The 19,915-nt window shown below is 42.4% G+C and overlaps 1 protein-coding gene across 7 annotated transcripts in view; it reads right to left on the minus strand.

The window, feature by feature from the left end:
• The window catches only part of stau2 (staufen double-stranded RNA binding protein 2), a 339,148-nt gene that overhangs the window by 145,536 nt on the left and 173,697 nt on the right, over positions 1-19,915 (minus strand). For all 7 annotated transcript variants that reach the window (XM_067980463.1, XM_067980462.1, XM_067980461.1 and 4 more), the window contains 2 exons: positions 10,654-10,866; positions 7,724-7,861 (listed from right to left, as the gene is read on the minus strand). In XM_067980463.1, coding sequence (XP_067836564.1) covers positions 7,724-7,861; positions 10,654-10,866 — 351 coding nt within the window. The remainder of the gene's footprint in view (positions 1-7,723; positions 7,862-10,653; positions 10,867-19,915) is intronic.

Consider the following 19,915-nt stretch of genomic DNA (forward strand, 5'->3'; position numbering starts at 1 on the left):
CAACAGGGATTCAAGCATTGGCTGGCAGCAGAGAGTAGGAAGGCAGGAGAGTATGATGCGTTGGAGTAGGAAATTGGGGTAGAAAGTGCCTGGCAGGGTAGAAATGAAAGATCACTTGGCTGGGTGATAGGAAGAGAAGGACATAGGTAAGTAGGGACCAAGAGGGATAGAGAGAAAGAAAAAAGGAAAATAGAAGTAATGGGCTCAGGTTCAGAGAGGCAACCAAAATACACATGGGAATTCAGGTTACATGGGCATGGTAGAGACATGTCCTAGTCATAAACAGAAAACTGGGAGAAGACATATGAAATTGTCCAAAGTTAAAGTCTGAGACTCTGTGTAGGAATGGTCACCTTGACAGCGTGGAGTCAGCTCTGCGCTCTCCACATAGCCCTGTGTTTTCCTTTGCTTCAAATATTTATCCAATTTTTGCTTCAACCACTCCTTGCGCAAGGCATAGCAACATAGAAACGTAAGAAATAGGAGGAGTAGGCCCCTTCAAGCCTGCTCCACCATTCAATATGATCATGGCTGATCCTCTATCTCAATACCATATTCCTGCTCTCTCCCCATATCCCTTGATGCCTTTTGAGTCCAGAAATCTATCAAGCTACTTCTTAAATATTCAGTGACTTGGCCTCCACAGCCTTCTGTGGCAGAGAATTCCACAGGTTCACCACCCTCTGAGTGAAGAAATTTCTCCTCATCTCAGTCCTAAATGTCCTACCTCGTATCCTGAGGGTGTGACCACTCGTTCTGGACACCCCAGCCAGGGGAAACATCCTTCCTACATCCAGTCTGTCTAGCCCCAACAGAATTTTATATGTTTCAATGAGATCCCCTCTCATTCTTCTAAACTTGAGTGAATACAGGCCGAGTCGACCCAATCTCTCCTCATACGACAGTCCTGCCATCCCAGGAATCAGTCTGGTGAACCTTCGTTGCACTCACTCTACGGCAAGTATATCCTTATTTAGGTAAGGAGACCAAAACTGCACACAATACTCCAGGTGTGGTCTCACCAAGTCCCTGTATAACTGCAGTAAGGCGTCCTTGCTTCTGTACTCAAATCCTCTTGCAATGAAGGCCAACATACCATTTGCCTTCCTAACTGCTTGCTGCACCTGCATGTTTGCTTTCAGTGACTGGTGTACAAGGACACCCAGGTCCCCATTGTACATCAACATTTCCCAATCTATCATTTAAATAATATTCTGCCTTTCTGTTTTTCCTTCCGAAGTGGATAACTTCACATTTATCCACATTGTACTGCATTTGCCATGTATTTGCCCACCCACTCAACTTGTTTAAATTGCCTTGAAGCCTCTTTGCATCCTCCTCACAACTCATGATCCCACCTAGTTTTGTGACATCAGCAAACTTGGAAATATTACATTTGGTTCCCTCATCCAAATCATTGATATATACTGTGAATAGCTGGGGCCCAAGCACTGATCCCTGCGGTACCACACTAGTCACTGCATGCCACCCCGAAAAAGACCCATTTATTCCTACTCTCTGTTTCCTGTCTGTTAACCAACTTTCAATCCATGCCAGTATATTACCACCAATCCCATGTGCTTTAATTTTGAACACTAACCTCTTATGTGGGACTTTATCAAAGGCCTTCTGAAAATCCAAATAAACCACATCCACTGGTTCTCCCTTATCTTTTCTACCAGTTACATCCTCAAAAAACTCCAGTAGGTTTGTCAAACACGATTTCCCTTTCATAAATCCATGTTGACTTTGTCTAATCCCGTTGATATTTTCTAAGTGTCCTGTTATCACATCCTTTATAACAGATGCTAGCATTTTCCCTACTACTGATGTTAGACTAACCGGTCTGTAGTTCCCTGTTTTCTCTCTCCCTCCTTTTTTGAATAGTGGGGTTACATTTACCACCCTCCAATGTGCAGGAACTGTTCCATAATCTATAGAATTTTGGAAGATGACAACCAATGGATTTGCTATTTCCATGGCTACCTCTTTTAGTGGTCTAGGATGCAGATTGTCAGGCCCTGGGGATTTATCGGCTTTCACTCTCATTAATTTCTCCAGCACTATTTTTGTTACTAATACTAATTACATTTAATTCCTCCTTCTCACTAGTCCCTTGGTTCCCTAGCATTTCTGGGAAGTTATTTGTGTCCTCTTCCGTGAAGACAGAACCAAAGTATTTGTTTAATTGCTCTGCCATTTCCCTGTTCCCCATTATAAATTCTCCCATTTCTGACTGTAAGGGACTGACTTTGTCTTTGCTAATCTTTTTCTTCTTACATACTTGTAGAAGCTTTTACAGTCCACTTTTATGTTCCTTGCAAGTTTACTCTCATACTCTATTTTTCCCCTCTTCATCAATCTCTCGGTCCTTTTTTGCTGAACTCTAAACTGCTCCTAATCCTCAGGTTTGCTACTTTTTCTGGCAACTTTATATGACTGCTCTTTGGATCTAATACTATCCTTAATTTCTTTTGTTAGCCATGGTTGGACCGCTTTTCCTTTTGTGTTTTTGAGCCAGAAAGGAACGTATAATTGTTGCAATTCATACATTCGTTCCTTAAATGTTAGCCATTGCCTATCCACCGTCATTCCTTTTAATGAAGCTTCCCAATCTACCATAGCCAACTCACTCCTCATACCTTCGTAGTTCCTTTGTTTAGATTTAGGATCCTAGTTTCGGATTGGACTACTTCACTTTCCATCTTAATGAAGAATTCTATCATGTTATGGTCATTCTTCCCTAAAGGACCCCGCACAACAAGATTATTAAATGACCCCTTCTCATTGCACAATATTCAATCTAGGATAGCCTGTTCCCTGGTTTGCTGCTCAACATACTGGTCTAAAAAACCATCTTGTACACACTCCAGGAATTCATCCTCCATAGTATTATTGCTAATTTGGTTTGGCCAGTCTATATGTAGATTAAAGTCACCCATGATGACTGTAGTACCCTTGTTACATGCATCTCTAATTTCCTGTTTGAGCCCATCCCCTACATTACCACTACTGTTTGGAGGCTTATAGACAACTCCCACCAATGTTTTCTGCCCCATGGTGCTTCTTAACTCCACCCAGACTGATTTTACATCTTAATTTCCTGAACCAATATCCTTTCTCACTATTGCTCTGATTTCATCCTTTACTGACAACGCCACCCCACCTCCTTTTCCTTTTTGCCTGTCCTTCCTAAATATTGAATATCCTTGGATAGTCAGCTCCCAGCCTTGGTCACCCTGCAGCCGTGTCTCTGTAATTGCTATAATATCATATCCGTTTACATCTATTTGAGCTGTTGATTTGTCTACCTTATTACGAATGCTTCATGCATTCAGATACAGTGCCTTTAGATTTGTCTTTTTAAGATTTTTAGACATCCCATGCAGCAACCACTATCTGTGTAAAGCAGTTTCTATTAGTGGCAATTTTTAATTGATAATCCCTCACTTCCTTCTCAACAAATGGAAATCTCTATTCACTCTAACAAAACTCTTCAGAGTTTTAAAAATCTTGATTAAATCTCCTCTTAACCTTCTCTGTTCCAGTGGAAATATGATGTGGAGATGCCGGTGATGGACTGGGGTGGACAAATGTAAGGAGTCGCACAACACCAGGTTATAGTCCAACAGCTGTTGGACTATAACCTGGTGTTGTGCGACTCCTTACACCAGTGGAAATAGTCCCAGTACCTCAAGTGTCTCCTCGTAACTATAGTTACCCATGCCATGGCATCATCCTGGTGAATCCATGCTGTATGCTCTCTATAGCCTCAATGTCCTTTCTATAATGGAGTGCCTAGAACAGCACACAGTACTACAACTGCAATCTAATCAATGCTTTGTACAAATGTATTATTACTTCTTTACTCTTGCACTCTATACCCAATACCCAAAAGCTGTTGGTCTTCTTTGATGGCATTATCTACCTGTAATCGCATTTTTTGGGAATTATATATTTGAATCCCATGGTCTCTCTTCATCCATCACTTCCGTGTCTTTCAATTGAGTGCATACACACATTCCTTGTTTTCTTCTCAAAATGTATTACCTCACACGTATCCACTTTAAATTGTAATTGCCAGCTGTCTGTCCATTCTGTTAACCCAAGTCTTCTTGAAGTTTTTTTTTTACAGTGCTCCTCACTGTTTGCCAAACCTCCTAAATGGTGCGGAAGACAAGTAAACTTTTCACGAGAGAAACCTTGGGCGTTAAATTGGGCCGTGTAGTGCCCATTGTTTCGGCGTTACGTGCGCCGGACGCCATCTTGATATCGGAGTTAGCGAATGTGCAAATACCAAAAGCTGAAAGCATGTAAAGTAAGAAGAAAATGGATACAATCAGTGTGCAACACTGATTTAAAGTGATAGGCAATATTTTGGCACTTAACGCTCAGCTCAATGTACAGTCTGAACGTGCCTTCGAGTGCGTGGAGGACCCCCACCAGTGCTATTTAAAGGGACCATGCAGAATTTACAAGTTAGTAGCTGGATTATTGCTTCTGGCTGCTGAGACATTTGTAACTGTTTTTGGAGGTCTCCTCTACTTGAATACTAGGACGTGGGGACATAGCCTAATATTTAGAGCCAGGATGTGCAGGAGTGAAGTTAGGAAATGCTTCTACACGCAAAGGGTGGGAGAAGTTTGGAATGCTCTTCTGCAAATGGCAGTTGATGCTAGCTCACTTGTGAATTCTAAATCTAAGATTGATACATTTCTGTGAACCAAGGGTATTATGGGATATGGGGCTAAGGCACGTACATGGAGTTTGGTCACAGGTCCACCATGATCTCATTGAAAGGCGGAACAGGCTCAAGGGACTAAATGCCACTGATACTTGTTGCCTCCTGATATGCGCCACCTTCTCCTGCAAGAAAGCGGGATGTGTGTCTGGGTCATGTGCCTGTCATGGTTGAACAGCTACCAGTGTGTGAGGCCTGTGAGTTATGGTTGGGGGGCTTGCAACAGTGGTAATGTGTCAGGGTGAGAGGAAGCATCTGATTGGAAGAGTTGAGTACTGATGCAAAGAGTTTGTTGGTATGTGGGTGATGGGGGTGTAGTGCGTGGAGCAGTTGGTAGGAAATGCCACTTGACAGTTGGCCTCACTCACCTTGACCACTCATGTCAAAGCATTGAACTTCTTCTTGCACTGCATCCATATTCATGACGCTGTGTGCTTGGCATTGACTTCATCACCCGCTGCCTCCCACTACCTTTTGGGTATATGTCTGGAGGGCTTCTTGCCTCCCCCCCACCCCCCACTTCGAATATAGGATGTCCTTCCTTCTGTCCACCACTTGCATCAAGGCCTCCAATGCATCAGCAGAGAACCTTGGTGCACACACTCTCGCAGGCCTGGTACAAACTCAGATCAGCAGATTGGTGAGGATGTGGGATTTAGTAGTGTGCAAAAAGCAGGACAAAATCCAATCCAGCCAATTACTGCCCCATCAGTCTACACTCAATCATCAGCAAAGTGATAGAAGGTGTCGTCGACAGTGCTATCGAGCGGCACTTACTCACCAATAACCTGCTCACCGACGCTCAGTTTGGGTTCCGCCAGGACCACTCGGCTCCAGACCTCATTACAACCTTGGTCCAAACATGGACAAAAGAGCTGAATCCCATCAAGGCATCATTTGATCGAGTGTGGCACCAAGGAGCCCTAGTAAAATTGAAGTCAGTGGGAATCAGGGGGAAAACCCTCCAGTCGTTGGAGTCATACCTAGCACAAAGGAAGATGGTAGTGGTTGTTGGAGGCCAATCATCTCAGCCCCAGGACATTGCTGCAGGAGTTCCTCAGGGCAGTGTCCTAGGCCCAACCATCTTCAGCTGCTTCATAAATGACCTTCCCTCCATCATAAGGTCAGAAATGGGGATGTTTGCTGATGATTGCACAGTGTTCAGTTCCATTCGCAACCCCTCAGATAATGAAGCAGTCTGTGCCTGCATGCAGCAAGGCCTGCACAACATCCAGCTTGGGCTGATAAGTGGCAAGTAACATTGGCGCCAGAAATGTGCCAGTCAATGACCATCTCCAACAAGAGAGAATCTAACCACCTCCCCTTGACATTCAATGGCATTACCATCGCTGAATCCCCCACCATCAACATCCTGGGGGTCACCATTGACCAGAAACTTATCTGGACCAGCCACATAAATACTGTAGCTACAAGAGCAGGTCAGAGGCTGGGTATTCTGCGGCGAGTGACTCACCTCATGACTCCCCAAAGCCTTTCCACTATCTATAAGGCACAAGTCAGAAGTGTGATGAAATACTCTCCACTTGCCTGGATGAGTGCAGCTCCAACAACACTCAAGAAGCTCGACACCATCCAGGACAAAGCAGCCCGCTTAATTGGCACCCATCCACCACCCTAAACATTCACTCTCTTCACCACCGGTGCACTGTGGCTGCAGTGTGCACCATCCACAGGATGCACTGCAGCAACTTGCCAAGGCTTCTTTGACAGCACCTCCCAAACCCACAACCTCTACCACCTAGAAGGGCAAGGGCAGAAGGCACATGGGAACAACACCACCTGCGCATTCCCCTCCAAGTCATACACCATCCTGACTTGGAAATATATCGCCATTCCTTCATCATCGCTCTGTCAAAATCCTGGAACTCCCTACCTAACAGCACTGTGGGAGAACCTTCATCACACGGACCGCAGCGGTTCAAGAAGGTGGCTCATCACCACCTTCCCAGGGCAATTAGGAATGGGCAATACAGGCTGGTCTTGCCGGTGACACCTACATCCCATGAACAAATAATAAAAAACAAACCTTTATTCAATGTTTTAGAATAACTCATCAGTTTGTCAACATAGGGACGGGAGCTGCATCTGTGTTTTACATGTGCGATGTCTGATCTCCGTTCAGATTCCGCGTGTATAACAGAGTGTTATTTTCAGCAAATAACAGGTACCAGCTCCCTTTAAGAGATTTTCAAGAGACAGGTGCGTTTAAGAGATTGGTGCTGCCCCTGCTGATGGAAGGTGCGAATTGCATTGAATCCTCGTGGCAACACTGATTCGGAATGCTGCTTGAAGGTAAGTCCTCAGGCCTCATCATGAAAGTCTTGTCCTGCCTGCGCAGGGGCCATTGGGCGAGGGGTAATAGGGATCACGCTACCCCCGCCCAATAATAGGCCCTATCCAATTTTCCCCCCATAGAGTTTAGAGGGGATATGACTGAGGTCTTTATTATGATGAAGGGAATAGATTCCGTTCAGATGGATAGGTTACTTGAGCTAAATAGGGAGGGGAGGAATGGGGCACCAATACAAAATCTGAAAACATAGATTTAGGTTAGGCATCAGGAGGTACTTCCTTTCATAGAGAGTCATCATCCTATGGAATAGAGTTCCAGAATGAGCGGTGAATTTGGGTTTGTAACAGGTCTAAGGTTTTTCCTCTGGTTCTTTGCTTTTCCCAGGGGATTGCATGACCCGGTGTTGGTTGATGGTGCCTGTAGGCTGCACCATGTCTGAATGGAACAAGCTGGATCAGTTGATATTTTCTTATCACTCCTTTTCATATGTTTGTATATAAAAGCTATGAGGAATTTTTAATATGGTGCATACGGTCTGTTTTTTCACTAAACTGTGACTAAAACCACCACAGTGGTTGTAGAGTTTATTGTTGACAATCCTAATGGTAAATCATCATGTTTATTAATTCTGTAAACCAAGAAGCCTCTGGACTGCTATTTCTACATACCTGCATTACAAACTCCCTGCGACGAGGCAGACCTTTTTCAGACAACAGAAGATATTCTGGTTCTTTCTCCTTCTTAGCCTGCTGTATCTGGGCCAATCGACTTATGGGGTTCATACCCTGGCCATATTCCGGACCGGTCTGTAACAGAAACACTTCATAAATAGAAAATACACAATTAAGTGAACATACGTTTGTAATGGGTTAGCTAATCTCAGACAGGGTTGCAGAATGGGTGATAATATTGACCCCACAACCGTGGGTTAGGGAGGACAAAAATTAGCATGGATTCCCATTCTTGATTGGTATCCAGTGATCCCTGTCTTCAGCTAACAAAGTCACAGCTCTGGGCAGAAAACTTTTAAGTTCAAGCCAAAGTTTTTTTTGGAGTGGCTTGCAAGTAAAAACTGTAATGAAGGCATTAAAAGACGTAAATGACAATTCAATAGATAAATATAATCATGTTATTCTGAAATATAGAATTACTTGATTTTATACTTTGTTTAATACCATATTTTGAACATTAGAAATTTCAGTTATAGAGAAAAAAATTGGCAGTTGAATTTTCTTCAGAAAGCATTTTCAATGATTCCCCCAAGGCTTCCCCCTTGCCCTTGCCGTGGACAAGTAGCTGGTCTCCTAACTCTCCTCATGCCCTCTCCAAGCTTATTTTGTCCATGAGACCCACCCCCTGCTCTCTCGACCCAATTCTCATTAAACTGCCCACCATCCAACTTCTTTTCCTAGCCCTCATTGATTCCACTTTTACCTATTCAAATATAGCCAGAGTATCTCCAACAATGGCTTCCCTTCCTGCCCCTGCTCCATTACCTCGGGAGTCCCCAAAGGATCTATCCTTGGCCTCCTCCTTTTCCTCCTCTACATGCTGCCCCTTGATGACATCATCCGAAGATATGGCATCAGATTCCACCTAAACACAGGTGACACGCAGCTCTACCTCTCCACCACCTCTCTTGACTCCTCTACAACCTCTGTGTTGTCAGCCTGTTTCACAGAATCATAGAATTCTATGAAGCTTGTCTGAAATCAAGTCCTGAACAAGCCGCAATTTCCTCCAGTTAAACATCAGAAGCCATCGTCTTCGGCCTCTGCCACAAACTCCTACCTTCAGCACTAATTACATACCCTTCCCCTGCCACTGTCTCAGGTCGAACCGGGCTGTTCACAACCTCGGCATCCTTTTTGAACCTGAGCTGAGCGGCCAACTCCATATCCTCTCCATCAACCTCCACCTTCCATAAACTTTAGCTCATTCAAAACTCTGTTACCCGTATCCTAACTCTCGCCAAGTCCCACTGACCCATCACCCTTTGCTCACTGACCTACAGTTGTTCCCTGTCCCCTAATGCCTCCAATTTGAGATTCTCATCCTCATGTTCACATCCCTTCATTGCCTCATCCCTCCCTAATTTTGTAACTTCCTCCAGCTCTATATCTCTCTGAGAACTCTACGTTCCAACTCTGGCCTCTTGCATACCCACCACTCCATTGAGCCGTGAAGGCCCTAAGCTCTGGAATTCACTCCCTAAATCTCTTCGCCACTCCACCTCCTTCAAGGCCCTCCTTAAAACCTGCCTCTTTGACCAAGCTTTTAGTTACCACTACTAATAGCTCCTTCTTTGACTCAGTGTCAATTTTTGGCTGATTGTGCTTCTGTGAAGCATCATGAGTCATTTTTCTATTTTAAAGGCGCAATATAAATACAAGTTGTTGTTGTTACAAACGCCCCTTGCTCTTCTTCAAATCGTGCCATGGGATCTTTATGTCCACCTGAACAGGCTCTTTAAATCTCTCAGTGCAGCATTCCCTTAGATTACATAATATGCTCAAGTGCCTGGAGTGGGACTTGAACTCTCACCTTCTGACTCAGAGGTAAGAATATTACTACTGTGCCAAGCTTACACTTGATAATTGCTAGTTGATTTCCTGTGGCATTGCACACAAAGAGTTAAGACCAATGTAGTCTTCCAATGAAGTGGGGTTAGAGTATGGGGGATAATTGAACCAAGTTGGACAGATATAATTCAGTCCTCCTTTTAAAGTCATATATTTTGCTTTATTTTTCTATACTTTGATTTTATATTATTATGGGGCTGATTTCATTACAACAGATGAGATTACCAGATGAATTGATATAGATGTTTAAGATTATGAAGGGATCATGAAGGAATGGGACAGAGTAGAGAGAAACAGACTGTTTCCAGTGATTGAGGGGTCTAACAAGAAGGGACATAGATAAAAGATTAAATATAAGAAATTTAGGACACAGAGCAGGAGAAACCTTTTTACACATAAGGTTGTGAGGCTGTGAAATGCACTACCAGAGTTAGCGATTGAAGCAGAGACCATGTCAACTTTTAAGAATAGCTTAAATAGGTGGTTGAAGTGAACAGGCCAGGCACATGGTCTTAGGACTACTGCTCATGTGAAGGATAAACACCAACATGGACTGAGCCAAATGGCCTGTTTCTGTGTTGCAATTCCCATGTATGTAATTCTATATAATTTATAGTTAAATAGGAAAATTTACTGCAATTTGGGAAGCAGAGATGTAGAGTTGGTTGGAGCATAGGCGTTTCTCTGCTGTAAAGATTAAAGATCTGGGAGATGCAAAACTGAGATACTGCAATGCCACCACTGAGAGAGCGTAATTATAGCATCATACTTTTGCACAGATAGTTTCTATTATAAATGTGGTCACATGAATTTATAATAGAAAAAATTAACAGGAAGAGCACACAGACCATCAAATACGTTCCTCCATATTCACATATTCATCTCAGATCCTGAACCACAACAGAAGAAAATGTTGAAAGAAACAAAGGTAAGTTTACCCTTAAATTTAAAAAAAAAAGTGCCATCTATTTCAACAAAAACACAATTTTCTGCAGCACCATCAATGATACACTTACCTTCAGTATAGATTTGGGACGCTTTTTATAATGAGTTTTAGGTTTCTCTATCACTGGGAGGGGAGGAAGTTTCTTCAGCTCTTGGAGGACAGTTATTGCCGCTCGTTTTTTAGAAAGTTTCTTGCTGTTTCCTTCTCCTTCTGCTGTAAACTCTCCAACTGCAACACATGTAACAAAGCTCTTCATGTGAGGAGGACCACTTTCTCTAGTTACCTGTCACCAAGGGAAAAAAATCAAAATCAAAATACAAGACACATATAATTGAAAAAAAATCATTAATGTTATTTTTTCTCAGCAATTTTCTCCCCTCCTCTCCGTCCATGAGTGCTAGGGACACTCGGCTACAAAATTGTGCTGGGCAACCAGCTCATTCTGATCCCCTCACTCCATGTATGGCAATTACAAATTTATGGTAGTTAAACCTCAAGTCTTCTTGATTTGACAGCATGGCTGCAGACAGGATTTCCCTTTGCGTCTTGTTGTTCAAAAATTCCTCCGTTTGCACCTCCTTTGACTGTCCTGAGAAATAGAATATTGGTGGATTCCTTGAAAAGCCTACCCACCACTGTCCCCCTTTTGAAAAATATGCTCACTGGAATTTCTGACTGTATCAGAAAAAGCAGTGTGTAATTTCTAATTCTGGCAAATTGAGGAGCCAGGACAGGGGGCTCCTGCTCACTACCTTTTCTGGCACAAATCCCAGACTGAATCCACTGTCTGGTCCAAAAGAAGACTTCGTCCACTGGAAAGAATAATCTAATCTCCCATCCTCCAGTTCCTCCTTTTCTATCTCAGCTGCTATAAAACATTAGTGACTACTTCACTCACAAAAGGCACTGCTGAACTCACAAATGTGATTACAGCATTGTCTACTTGTAGTATTTAAATTATGATTTCTAGGACGTGTGGAGAGCAAGGATTTTAAAATAGAAAATATCAATTTAGCTTAATTTTATTATGTGTCCCAAATAATTGCTTTAATTGGTGCTTTAATCATTAGGCACTGGTTAGTTATAAGTAGGTTAAATTACTTCTGTAAAGTGTGGATTTGCAGCAAATACTGTAAGCGTTCCATTTCCACCAATGGAATTTTTGCGCTATATATGTGGTAAGCACAGGTTAATGTTATTGTACACAAACCTATTCCAACAATGATTTTTAGTAACCTAGTGCCTGTCCATGTTATTGCATTACAACATTTGGACACTTTGATGCTGAAATAGTATTCACAACAAATTGGTCGCAAGATGATACCTTCATATATTTAGGGCCAAATCTGTTCTCATGATTCATTTGTACACTAGAGTCATTGACATTTAGAAAAAGCAACATAAGGATATGGAATTTGAGACTATCATAGCTCTAAGAAAGAATTATAGTAAAGTAACACAATAATCTGGGAGTACCTACTGCTATTCTATTTACATTCATACATCCATAACCTTACATCTAGGAAAGAAAGTAAACTTGTGAAAAGTAAACTTGTGAGTTTCTGTTCCAGCAGTAATCTGATAAGCATTACATTACAGATTTCTTTTCAAAATTTATGTCAAAAAAGAATGTTGCTATGATCAAATGCCTGTGATAATGCCAAATATTGTGAAAGGCTTGAAAGCCATATAGGAAATAGTGGTGCATCTAGAAAAGCCAAAATGAACATTAAAGAAGCAATACAATTCAACTAAAGTGGCTCTCCCATCTTGTTAATAATCAGTTCAAATGCAGTTTTATAGATTATATAATGTCACCTCTGCCCAATCAAATACAATAGGTTTCTGGTAACATTATGTAAGTCCCAAATTATTAAGTCCTGCATTGAATCTGCATTAAATAGAAAACAAATTGTTCTTTGTATAAACTTGGGAAGTAGCATAAGAATAATACTGGGAAATTGTCACTGAGATGCTGGGAAAAGTTTGGAAAGACAAAAGCAACTGAAAGATTGAAGGACTTAGAAAATTAAGAGAGAAAAGTGAGAATTCTGGAAAACCAAGAGGGAGAATGAGGGAGGCTGTGGAGTCTGCGAGTAAGGGAATGCAACAATTAAGTAGAGGTCTGAGACAGACCGAGAACTGAGGGAAGACAGAGGCTGTGAAAGTGAGAAAAGACAGTAGGAAAGATAAGAAATTCGTTTCTGTAGAGATCAAAATGATTTGTTAAGAGTTAGCAGTTTATAAAAACTTTGAAACGGTGGTTTGAGGATGTTCTTTCTCTGTTGAGAACAATCACTCGGCTCTCATCCATTATACTGTAGATCTGCACAAATAATATCTCATAGACATAGTGCAACTTATGGAGCCTCAAGACTAAGTTCTCTCAAGATTATGCTCTCAACAGGCAGAAAATTTCCTCCAACAAACATTAATTACACAGTTATAAAGTATGGTATGCTACAATCAATCTGAACACCTTGAGCAGCATTATAATGTTCTGACATTTATTCTTATTCCGAGTCATTTAACTGAATAAAACACAGATGGTCAATATCTATAATTTTAACATTCAGTACTGTAAAAAGTAGAATCATAGAATGAAACAGCACAGAAGGAGGCCATTGAGCCCACTGTGCCTTAAGATAGTTCTTTAAAACTGCTATCCAATTAGTTCCACTCCCCCCATAGTCCTGCAAATATTTCCACTTCAAGTATTTACCCAATTCCCTTTTGAAAGTTATTATTGAATCTGCTTTCACCACCTTTTCAGGCAGTGCAGTCTAGATCATAACAACTCACCGCGTAAAAAAATTTCTCCTCATCTTGCCTCTGGTTCTTTTACCTTAAACCTGTGCCCTATGGTTACCAACACTTCTGCCACTGGAAACAGTTTCTCCATTTTTACTCGATCAAAACCGTTCATGATTTTGAACATCTCTATTAAATTTCCCCTTAACCTTCTCTGCTCTAAGGAGAATGACCCCAGCTTCTTGTCTCCTACATCCCTGGTAACATTTTAGTAGATCTCCTCTGCACCCTCTCTCAGGCCCTGTCATCCTTCCTAAAGTGTGGTGACCAGAATTTAACACAATACTCCAACTGGGTATGGGAGTCTCACATATGGAAATGCTGTTTGAACAAATATAGGATACATTTGGATAACACTTGTTTAATTTAACATACCAATAATCCCGGATGCATTAATGCTATCCACGGCACTGAAGTGGTGCTTAACTCTTATGGTGTAAAGCTGAATTATCCAGAAAACATTAAGCAACTGGTATTACAGAACAATCAAAGAAACAGCTAAAAGAATTAGTGTGACATGGATAAGAACAAATGCTGTACGCATTCATTTCTATATTCTTTACACTACAGAGGATTACTTCGTAGGGAAAGAATAACAAAAGCTATCCTTCATCACAAAGCCTCTTTGCATTTTTTCCTACTTAAATCTTTCAGTTAGCATGAATAACCTGTTGAAACTAGCACTTTGCTAGGTCACCTGATCAGCAAAATACATATAATTAACCTTGATTGAGCACTGAAGGGTAACAGAGTTCACATCACACTGCATCAAAAAATGTAATACTTACAGAAATTCAAGACATCATGACTGCTTGTGATTTATTTAACAACTTATAAATGTCTCAGAACACTTTACAAGGGGGAGAAGTGGATATTGAGCAGGAACTGAAGAAATTAAGGGAGAGGCTAAAAGCACAGTTAAAGGGATAGGGTTTTAGAAGGCTTTTGAAGGGAGAGGCAGCAAAGTGATTGTTGAAGAGAATTCAAGAGGGCAGGGACATAGTGCCTGCAAATGGAAGTTGCTGGAATAAACAGTAATATTACAAGGTTTCATTTGGTTGGACCAAAGATACTGAAAATCTACGATTAATTCCAGATTTCAAAGGGCAAATGTTACTAAAATGGCAGAGGATTTGGAACAGGTTAATTGGTTAATCCTACTGGGTGGTGATGAAACTAATGTAGAATGTAAACGGAATGTTTCTAAGAACAAAATAAAACACGTGGAAGACAGATATGTGCATAAAGTCAAAAGAAGTGAGTGTGGTAAGAAAAAGCCAAGGTGGCTGACTGGTCATGTACAAAGACAAATGAGACGTAAACAAAAATGTTTCTACGAACTAAAGTCATATAATACTCAACAAAACAAAGATAGATAGTGGGAACAGCCAAAGAAAACTATGATCCTCCATTAGATCAGCTAAAAGGTTAATGGAAAAGAAGATTGTAGACAAATGTGGTAGTAATGGGAAAAGCTTTTCCAGCTGTGAAGAGTCAGAGAACTGTCAAAGACTGTATTGGGCCACTGAAGGATTCGCAAGAACAGGTCACAAATGACTCATGGGGTATGACGGAAATACTAAATGAGTACTTTGCATCGGTCTTTACTCTTGAAGATGATGCTCGATTGACAGAATTCAATGATGTTATTTACAATAAAACTGTTAATATTAAAATAGATGAACATATTGTTTTAGATAAAATTAGGAACCTTAAAGTGGATAAGGCAGCCGGTTTGGACGATATCCACCCAAGGTTCTTCAGGGAGATGGGACAAGTATGCGAGCCTCTTACCTGTAGCTTTTAATAGCTCGCTGGAGTCTGGGACTGTTCCCTTAGAATGGAAGGAGGCTAATATAGTTCCTATCTTCAAAAAAGTAGATCAGATGGATCCGGCTAACTATAGGCCCAATAGCTTGACGTCAGTAATAGGGAAATGCTTGAGGGAATCATCAGAGATGCAATATATGACTACTTAGACAGAGACACCCAACATGGCTTCAAAAAAATGGAGATCCTGTCTGACTAATTTGATTGTATTTTTTGAAGAAGTCACCAAGATAGTGGATGAAGTAAACCCAGTAGACATTATCCACCTAGGCTTCCAAAATGCTTTTGATAAGGTACCACATAAAGAGGCTTCTCTACAAGATCGAAGTCATAGGTATTAGTGGTAATCTACTGCGCTGGATTGAGAACTGGCTGAAGGCAGAAAGTGGCTGTAGATGGATTTGAATCTGCTTGGAGCAGTCATTAGTGGTGTCCAACAGGGATCGGCATTAGGACTGCTGCAGTTTACTGTTTTTATTAATGATCTAGATGTAGATGTTGGGGGAATGATCTGCAAGTTTGTAGATGATACTAAGATATGTGTGAAAGTCAAGAATGTAGATGACGTTCGATTACTACAGTCAAATCTAGATGTGCTAGGGGATCAGGCTTGTGACTGGCAAATGATGTTTAACTTAGAAAAGTGCAATGTTATGAATGTGGGCAGGGCGAATGCTGAACATAGGCACACCCTTCAGGGAAAAGTACTAAAATTGGTAGAGAAAAAAAAGAGAACTGGACGTTCTAGTGCATAGATCTCTAAAGGTTCATGACCAATGCCGTGAAGCAATAGCTAGTGCGAATAGGGTGCTAGGGTATATTTATAGGACAATTCACTATAAGACAAAGCATACTATTTTGTCCTTGTACAAGGCCTTGCATTGGCCTCAGTTAGAATACTGAGTCCAGTTTTGGTCTCCTCACATGGTGGGTAATGTTGAGGCTTTGGATAGGGTTCAGGAGGGCTGCAAGATTAATTCTCTGTTTGAAGCATCTTAGTTACAAAGATAGGTTCAAAGAGCTGGGACTCTACACTTTAGAGAAGCGTAGACTTAGAGACGATTTTTATCGAGGTTTATAAGATGATGAAGAGAATAGATTGTGTTTGTGTAGATAGTTTGTTTCAACTAAATAGGTTAGGAAGGACCAGGGGTCACAATCTCAAGTTTTGCTAAGTTAGATGTTAGGGGGTGGTTCTTTTCCCAGAGAATAGTGGACCTGCGGAACAGGCTGCCGGCTCGTGCGATGAACGCTGATTCTCTGAATTCCTTCAAGCGAGAGCTGGACCTGTTTTTGGCTGGGGCAGAGATCATCTCACATTAAAAGGTAGGTACTGCATATCATTAATCAGGGCCAGAGTGGTCTCCTGGACTAATTTCGATCACCTAAGGTGGGGGGGGGGGGTCAGAGAGGAATTTTCCAGATTTCTCCCCTCCCCCTAATTGATCTGGGTTTTTAATCTGATTTTTTGCCTCCCGCAAGAGATTACATGGCTTTCGGGTGGGGTGGGGAGTGTATATATTGTGATGCACGAGGCATTGCAGTTGTGTGGGATGGCTAGATGGACCAGTGGGTTTTTTCTGGTTCATATATATCTAGAGTTAGAAGAATGAAAGGCACAGCCTGACACATAGGAATGGAAAAGATTTCCCAGATAGGGTTCAGTGAAGCTATGGAGGGATTTGGAAGATGAGAAAGAACCTTGAATTATGTGCTAGTGCTAGTGCTAGTCATCGTGGGGGATACTGGTGACGGCATCACTACGACAGCCTCAGTACTCAATACCAACAACAGCCAATCTCCAGACGCCATCCTACAACTCATCCGCTTCATCCTGGATCACAATGTCTTCACCTTCGACAACCAGTTCTTTACCCAAACACACGAACAGCCATGGGGACCAAATTCGCACCCCAATACGCCAACATTTTCATGCACAAGTTCGAGCACAACTTCTTCACTGCACAGGACCTCCAACCAACGCTATACACCAGATACATCGACGACATTTTCTTCCTATGGACCCACGGCGAAGAATCACTGAAGAGACTACACGATAACATCAACAAGTTCCATCCCACCATCAAACTCACCATGGACTACTCCTCAGAACCGGTTTCTTTCTTGGACACACGAATCTCCATCAAAGACGGGCACCTCAGCACCTCACTCTACCGCAAGCCCACGGACAACCTCACGATGCTCCACTTCTCCAACTTCCACCCTAACCACGTCAAAGAGGCCATCCCCTATGGACAGGCCCTGCGAATACACAGGATCTGCTCAGACGAGGAGGAACGCAATGGACACCTACAGACGCTGAAAGACGCCCTCGTAAGAACGGGATATGACGCTCGACTCGTCGATCGACAGTTCCGACGGGCCACAGCGAAAAATCGCATAGACCTCCTCAGAAGACAAACACGGGACACAACCAACAGAGTACCCTTCGTCGTCCAGTACTTCCCCGGAGCGGAGAAACTACGCCATGTTCTCCGCAGCCTTTAACATGTCATCGATGACGACGAACACCTCGCTAAGGCCATCCCCACGCCTCCACTACTCGCCTTCAAACAGCCACCTAACCTCAAACAGACCATCGTTCGCAGTAAATTACCTAGCTTTCAGGAGAACAGCGTCCACGACACCACACAACCCTGCCACGGCAACCTCTGCAAGACATGCCAGATCATCGACACAGATACCACCATCACACGAGAGCACACCACCCACCAGGTACATGGTTCATACTCCTGTGACTCGGCCAACGTTGTCTACCTCATACATTGCAGGAAAGGATGCCGCGGAGCATGGTACATCGGCGAAACCATGCGGACACTGCGACAACGGATGAACGGACACCGCACAACAATCGCCAGACAGGAGGGTTCCCTCCCAGTCGGGGAACACTTCAGCAGTCAAGGACATTCAGCCACCGATCTTCGGGTAAGCGTTCTCCAAGGCGACCTTCAAGACACACGACAACGCAAAATCGTCGAGCAGAAATTGATAGCCAAGTTCCGCACCCATGAGGATGGCCTCAACCGGGATCTTGGGTTCATGTCACGCTACATGTAACCCCACCTGACGTAGAGTCATCCAGACTCAAGTCGTAGTTGGCTTGTTCTCCATACACAGATGCGGCCGGACCTGCTGCGATTTCCAGCAAAAAAAAGTTATCTGTTTTTAATACAAACGCCAGCATCTGCTACATTTGACCCCTGGTGACCCCACCTCAGTATTCTTGGATGTAATGTTTCCCTGACCAACCTGTTTGAACACCATTCACTCCTTTGATTGCTGTGATTATCTCTCTGCCGAGGTGTGATAAAGGGCAGTTAGAAAGATTATCTGTAATCACCAGGCATTGTTCTTTGACTATATATGCTGTGCCTTTATGCAACTCTTCACTTCACCTGACGAAGGAGCAAAGCTCCGAAAGCTTGTGATTTCAAATAAAGCTGTTGGACTATAACCTGGTGTTGTGCGACTCCTTACATTTGTCCACCCCAGTCCATCACCGGCATCTCTACATCAGGATTGAACAGAGTGAGGGTTTTAAGCACCACCAGATTCATCCACATTTAACTTAGAAAAGGCTGACAGATTTTTTTTTATTAGTTCATGGGATGTGGGCGATGGTGGCAAAGCCAGCATTTATTGCCCATCCCTAATAATGATTGATGGAATTGGAGAAAGACACACATAGGTAATGGTAGGAGCCAAACACGATAGACTCAATCTTGTCAATATTGAGTTGAAGGAAATTTTTTGCCACATTCAGACCTGGTACCATTGAAGCTTTGAGTGACTCTTGCGTTAAATTCCTCTGTATTTGGAGCTTTTGTGCAGTAATGCACCCACAGGTAATTCACCACTGTCTTTATCCTTTCCCATGGGGAATCCAATTCTAAACTGCCTTTCAGTAGGTAAAAGCTTATGGGACCCCATTGGCTGTTGTAGTCCAGTTTTACCCGCTATGGATAAGAACATGGATCTAGTTGATTCCACTGATGGTCTTTATTTAGGGAGTTGAATTAGTCAAGCCTGTGCTCTGTGGTTCTCCAGGGAACAATGCCAGATTTGCCTGTTTCCTCGAATTTTCCTTCCCAAAGAGAGTCTTTGAATTGCTCAGAGGGAGGAAGCCCAATGAAAATAGTGCAGACTGAGTTTGTATCCCTGCAGGTACAGATGGCTTACGATGACTCCCCCACCTCCCTATAATACAGGGCTGGAAGTACACAGCTTTACTTGCTTAGAGATGTTTCATTAGGTTATGGTTGGAAGTACTCTCCATGTCCATTATGGGGGTTTTTATGCTTTTTGTCCTATGTGTGTATACTCTGAAGGATAACTGCCAAATGGCACCAGGCTTGCTTCAGCAATATTATCCCTGATGGTACAAGGCTGTAAAAAGTGTCCAGTGTTACTGGATGAATGGTTACCTCCTTTGAAGCATTACAATCGTCCCTTGACTTATAGAGAACTCAGTACCAGTCCTGATTTGGTGCTGACATTCTTTTGGTGCTAGTGAACTCTAGCTATTGAAGTTGCTGAGTTCTTAACATCACACTGATCATTGACCATGTGTGTATAGTTACACCTGACCATGCAGGGCTTTCTTACATTAGCTGTACTTGTCTATTCTTGTTCTAAATAATAAAGGAAACTGTGCAGTCATTCCTTACTGT

Source organism: Heptranchias perlo, chromosome 3 (genome assembly GCF_035084215.1).
Source record: "Heptranchias perlo isolate sHepPer1 chromosome 3, sHepPer1.hap1, whole genome shotgun sequence".
NCBI classification, from domain to species: domain Eukaryota; kingdom Metazoa; phylum Chordata; class Chondrichthyes; order Hexanchiformes; family Hexanchidae; genus Heptranchias; species Heptranchias perlo.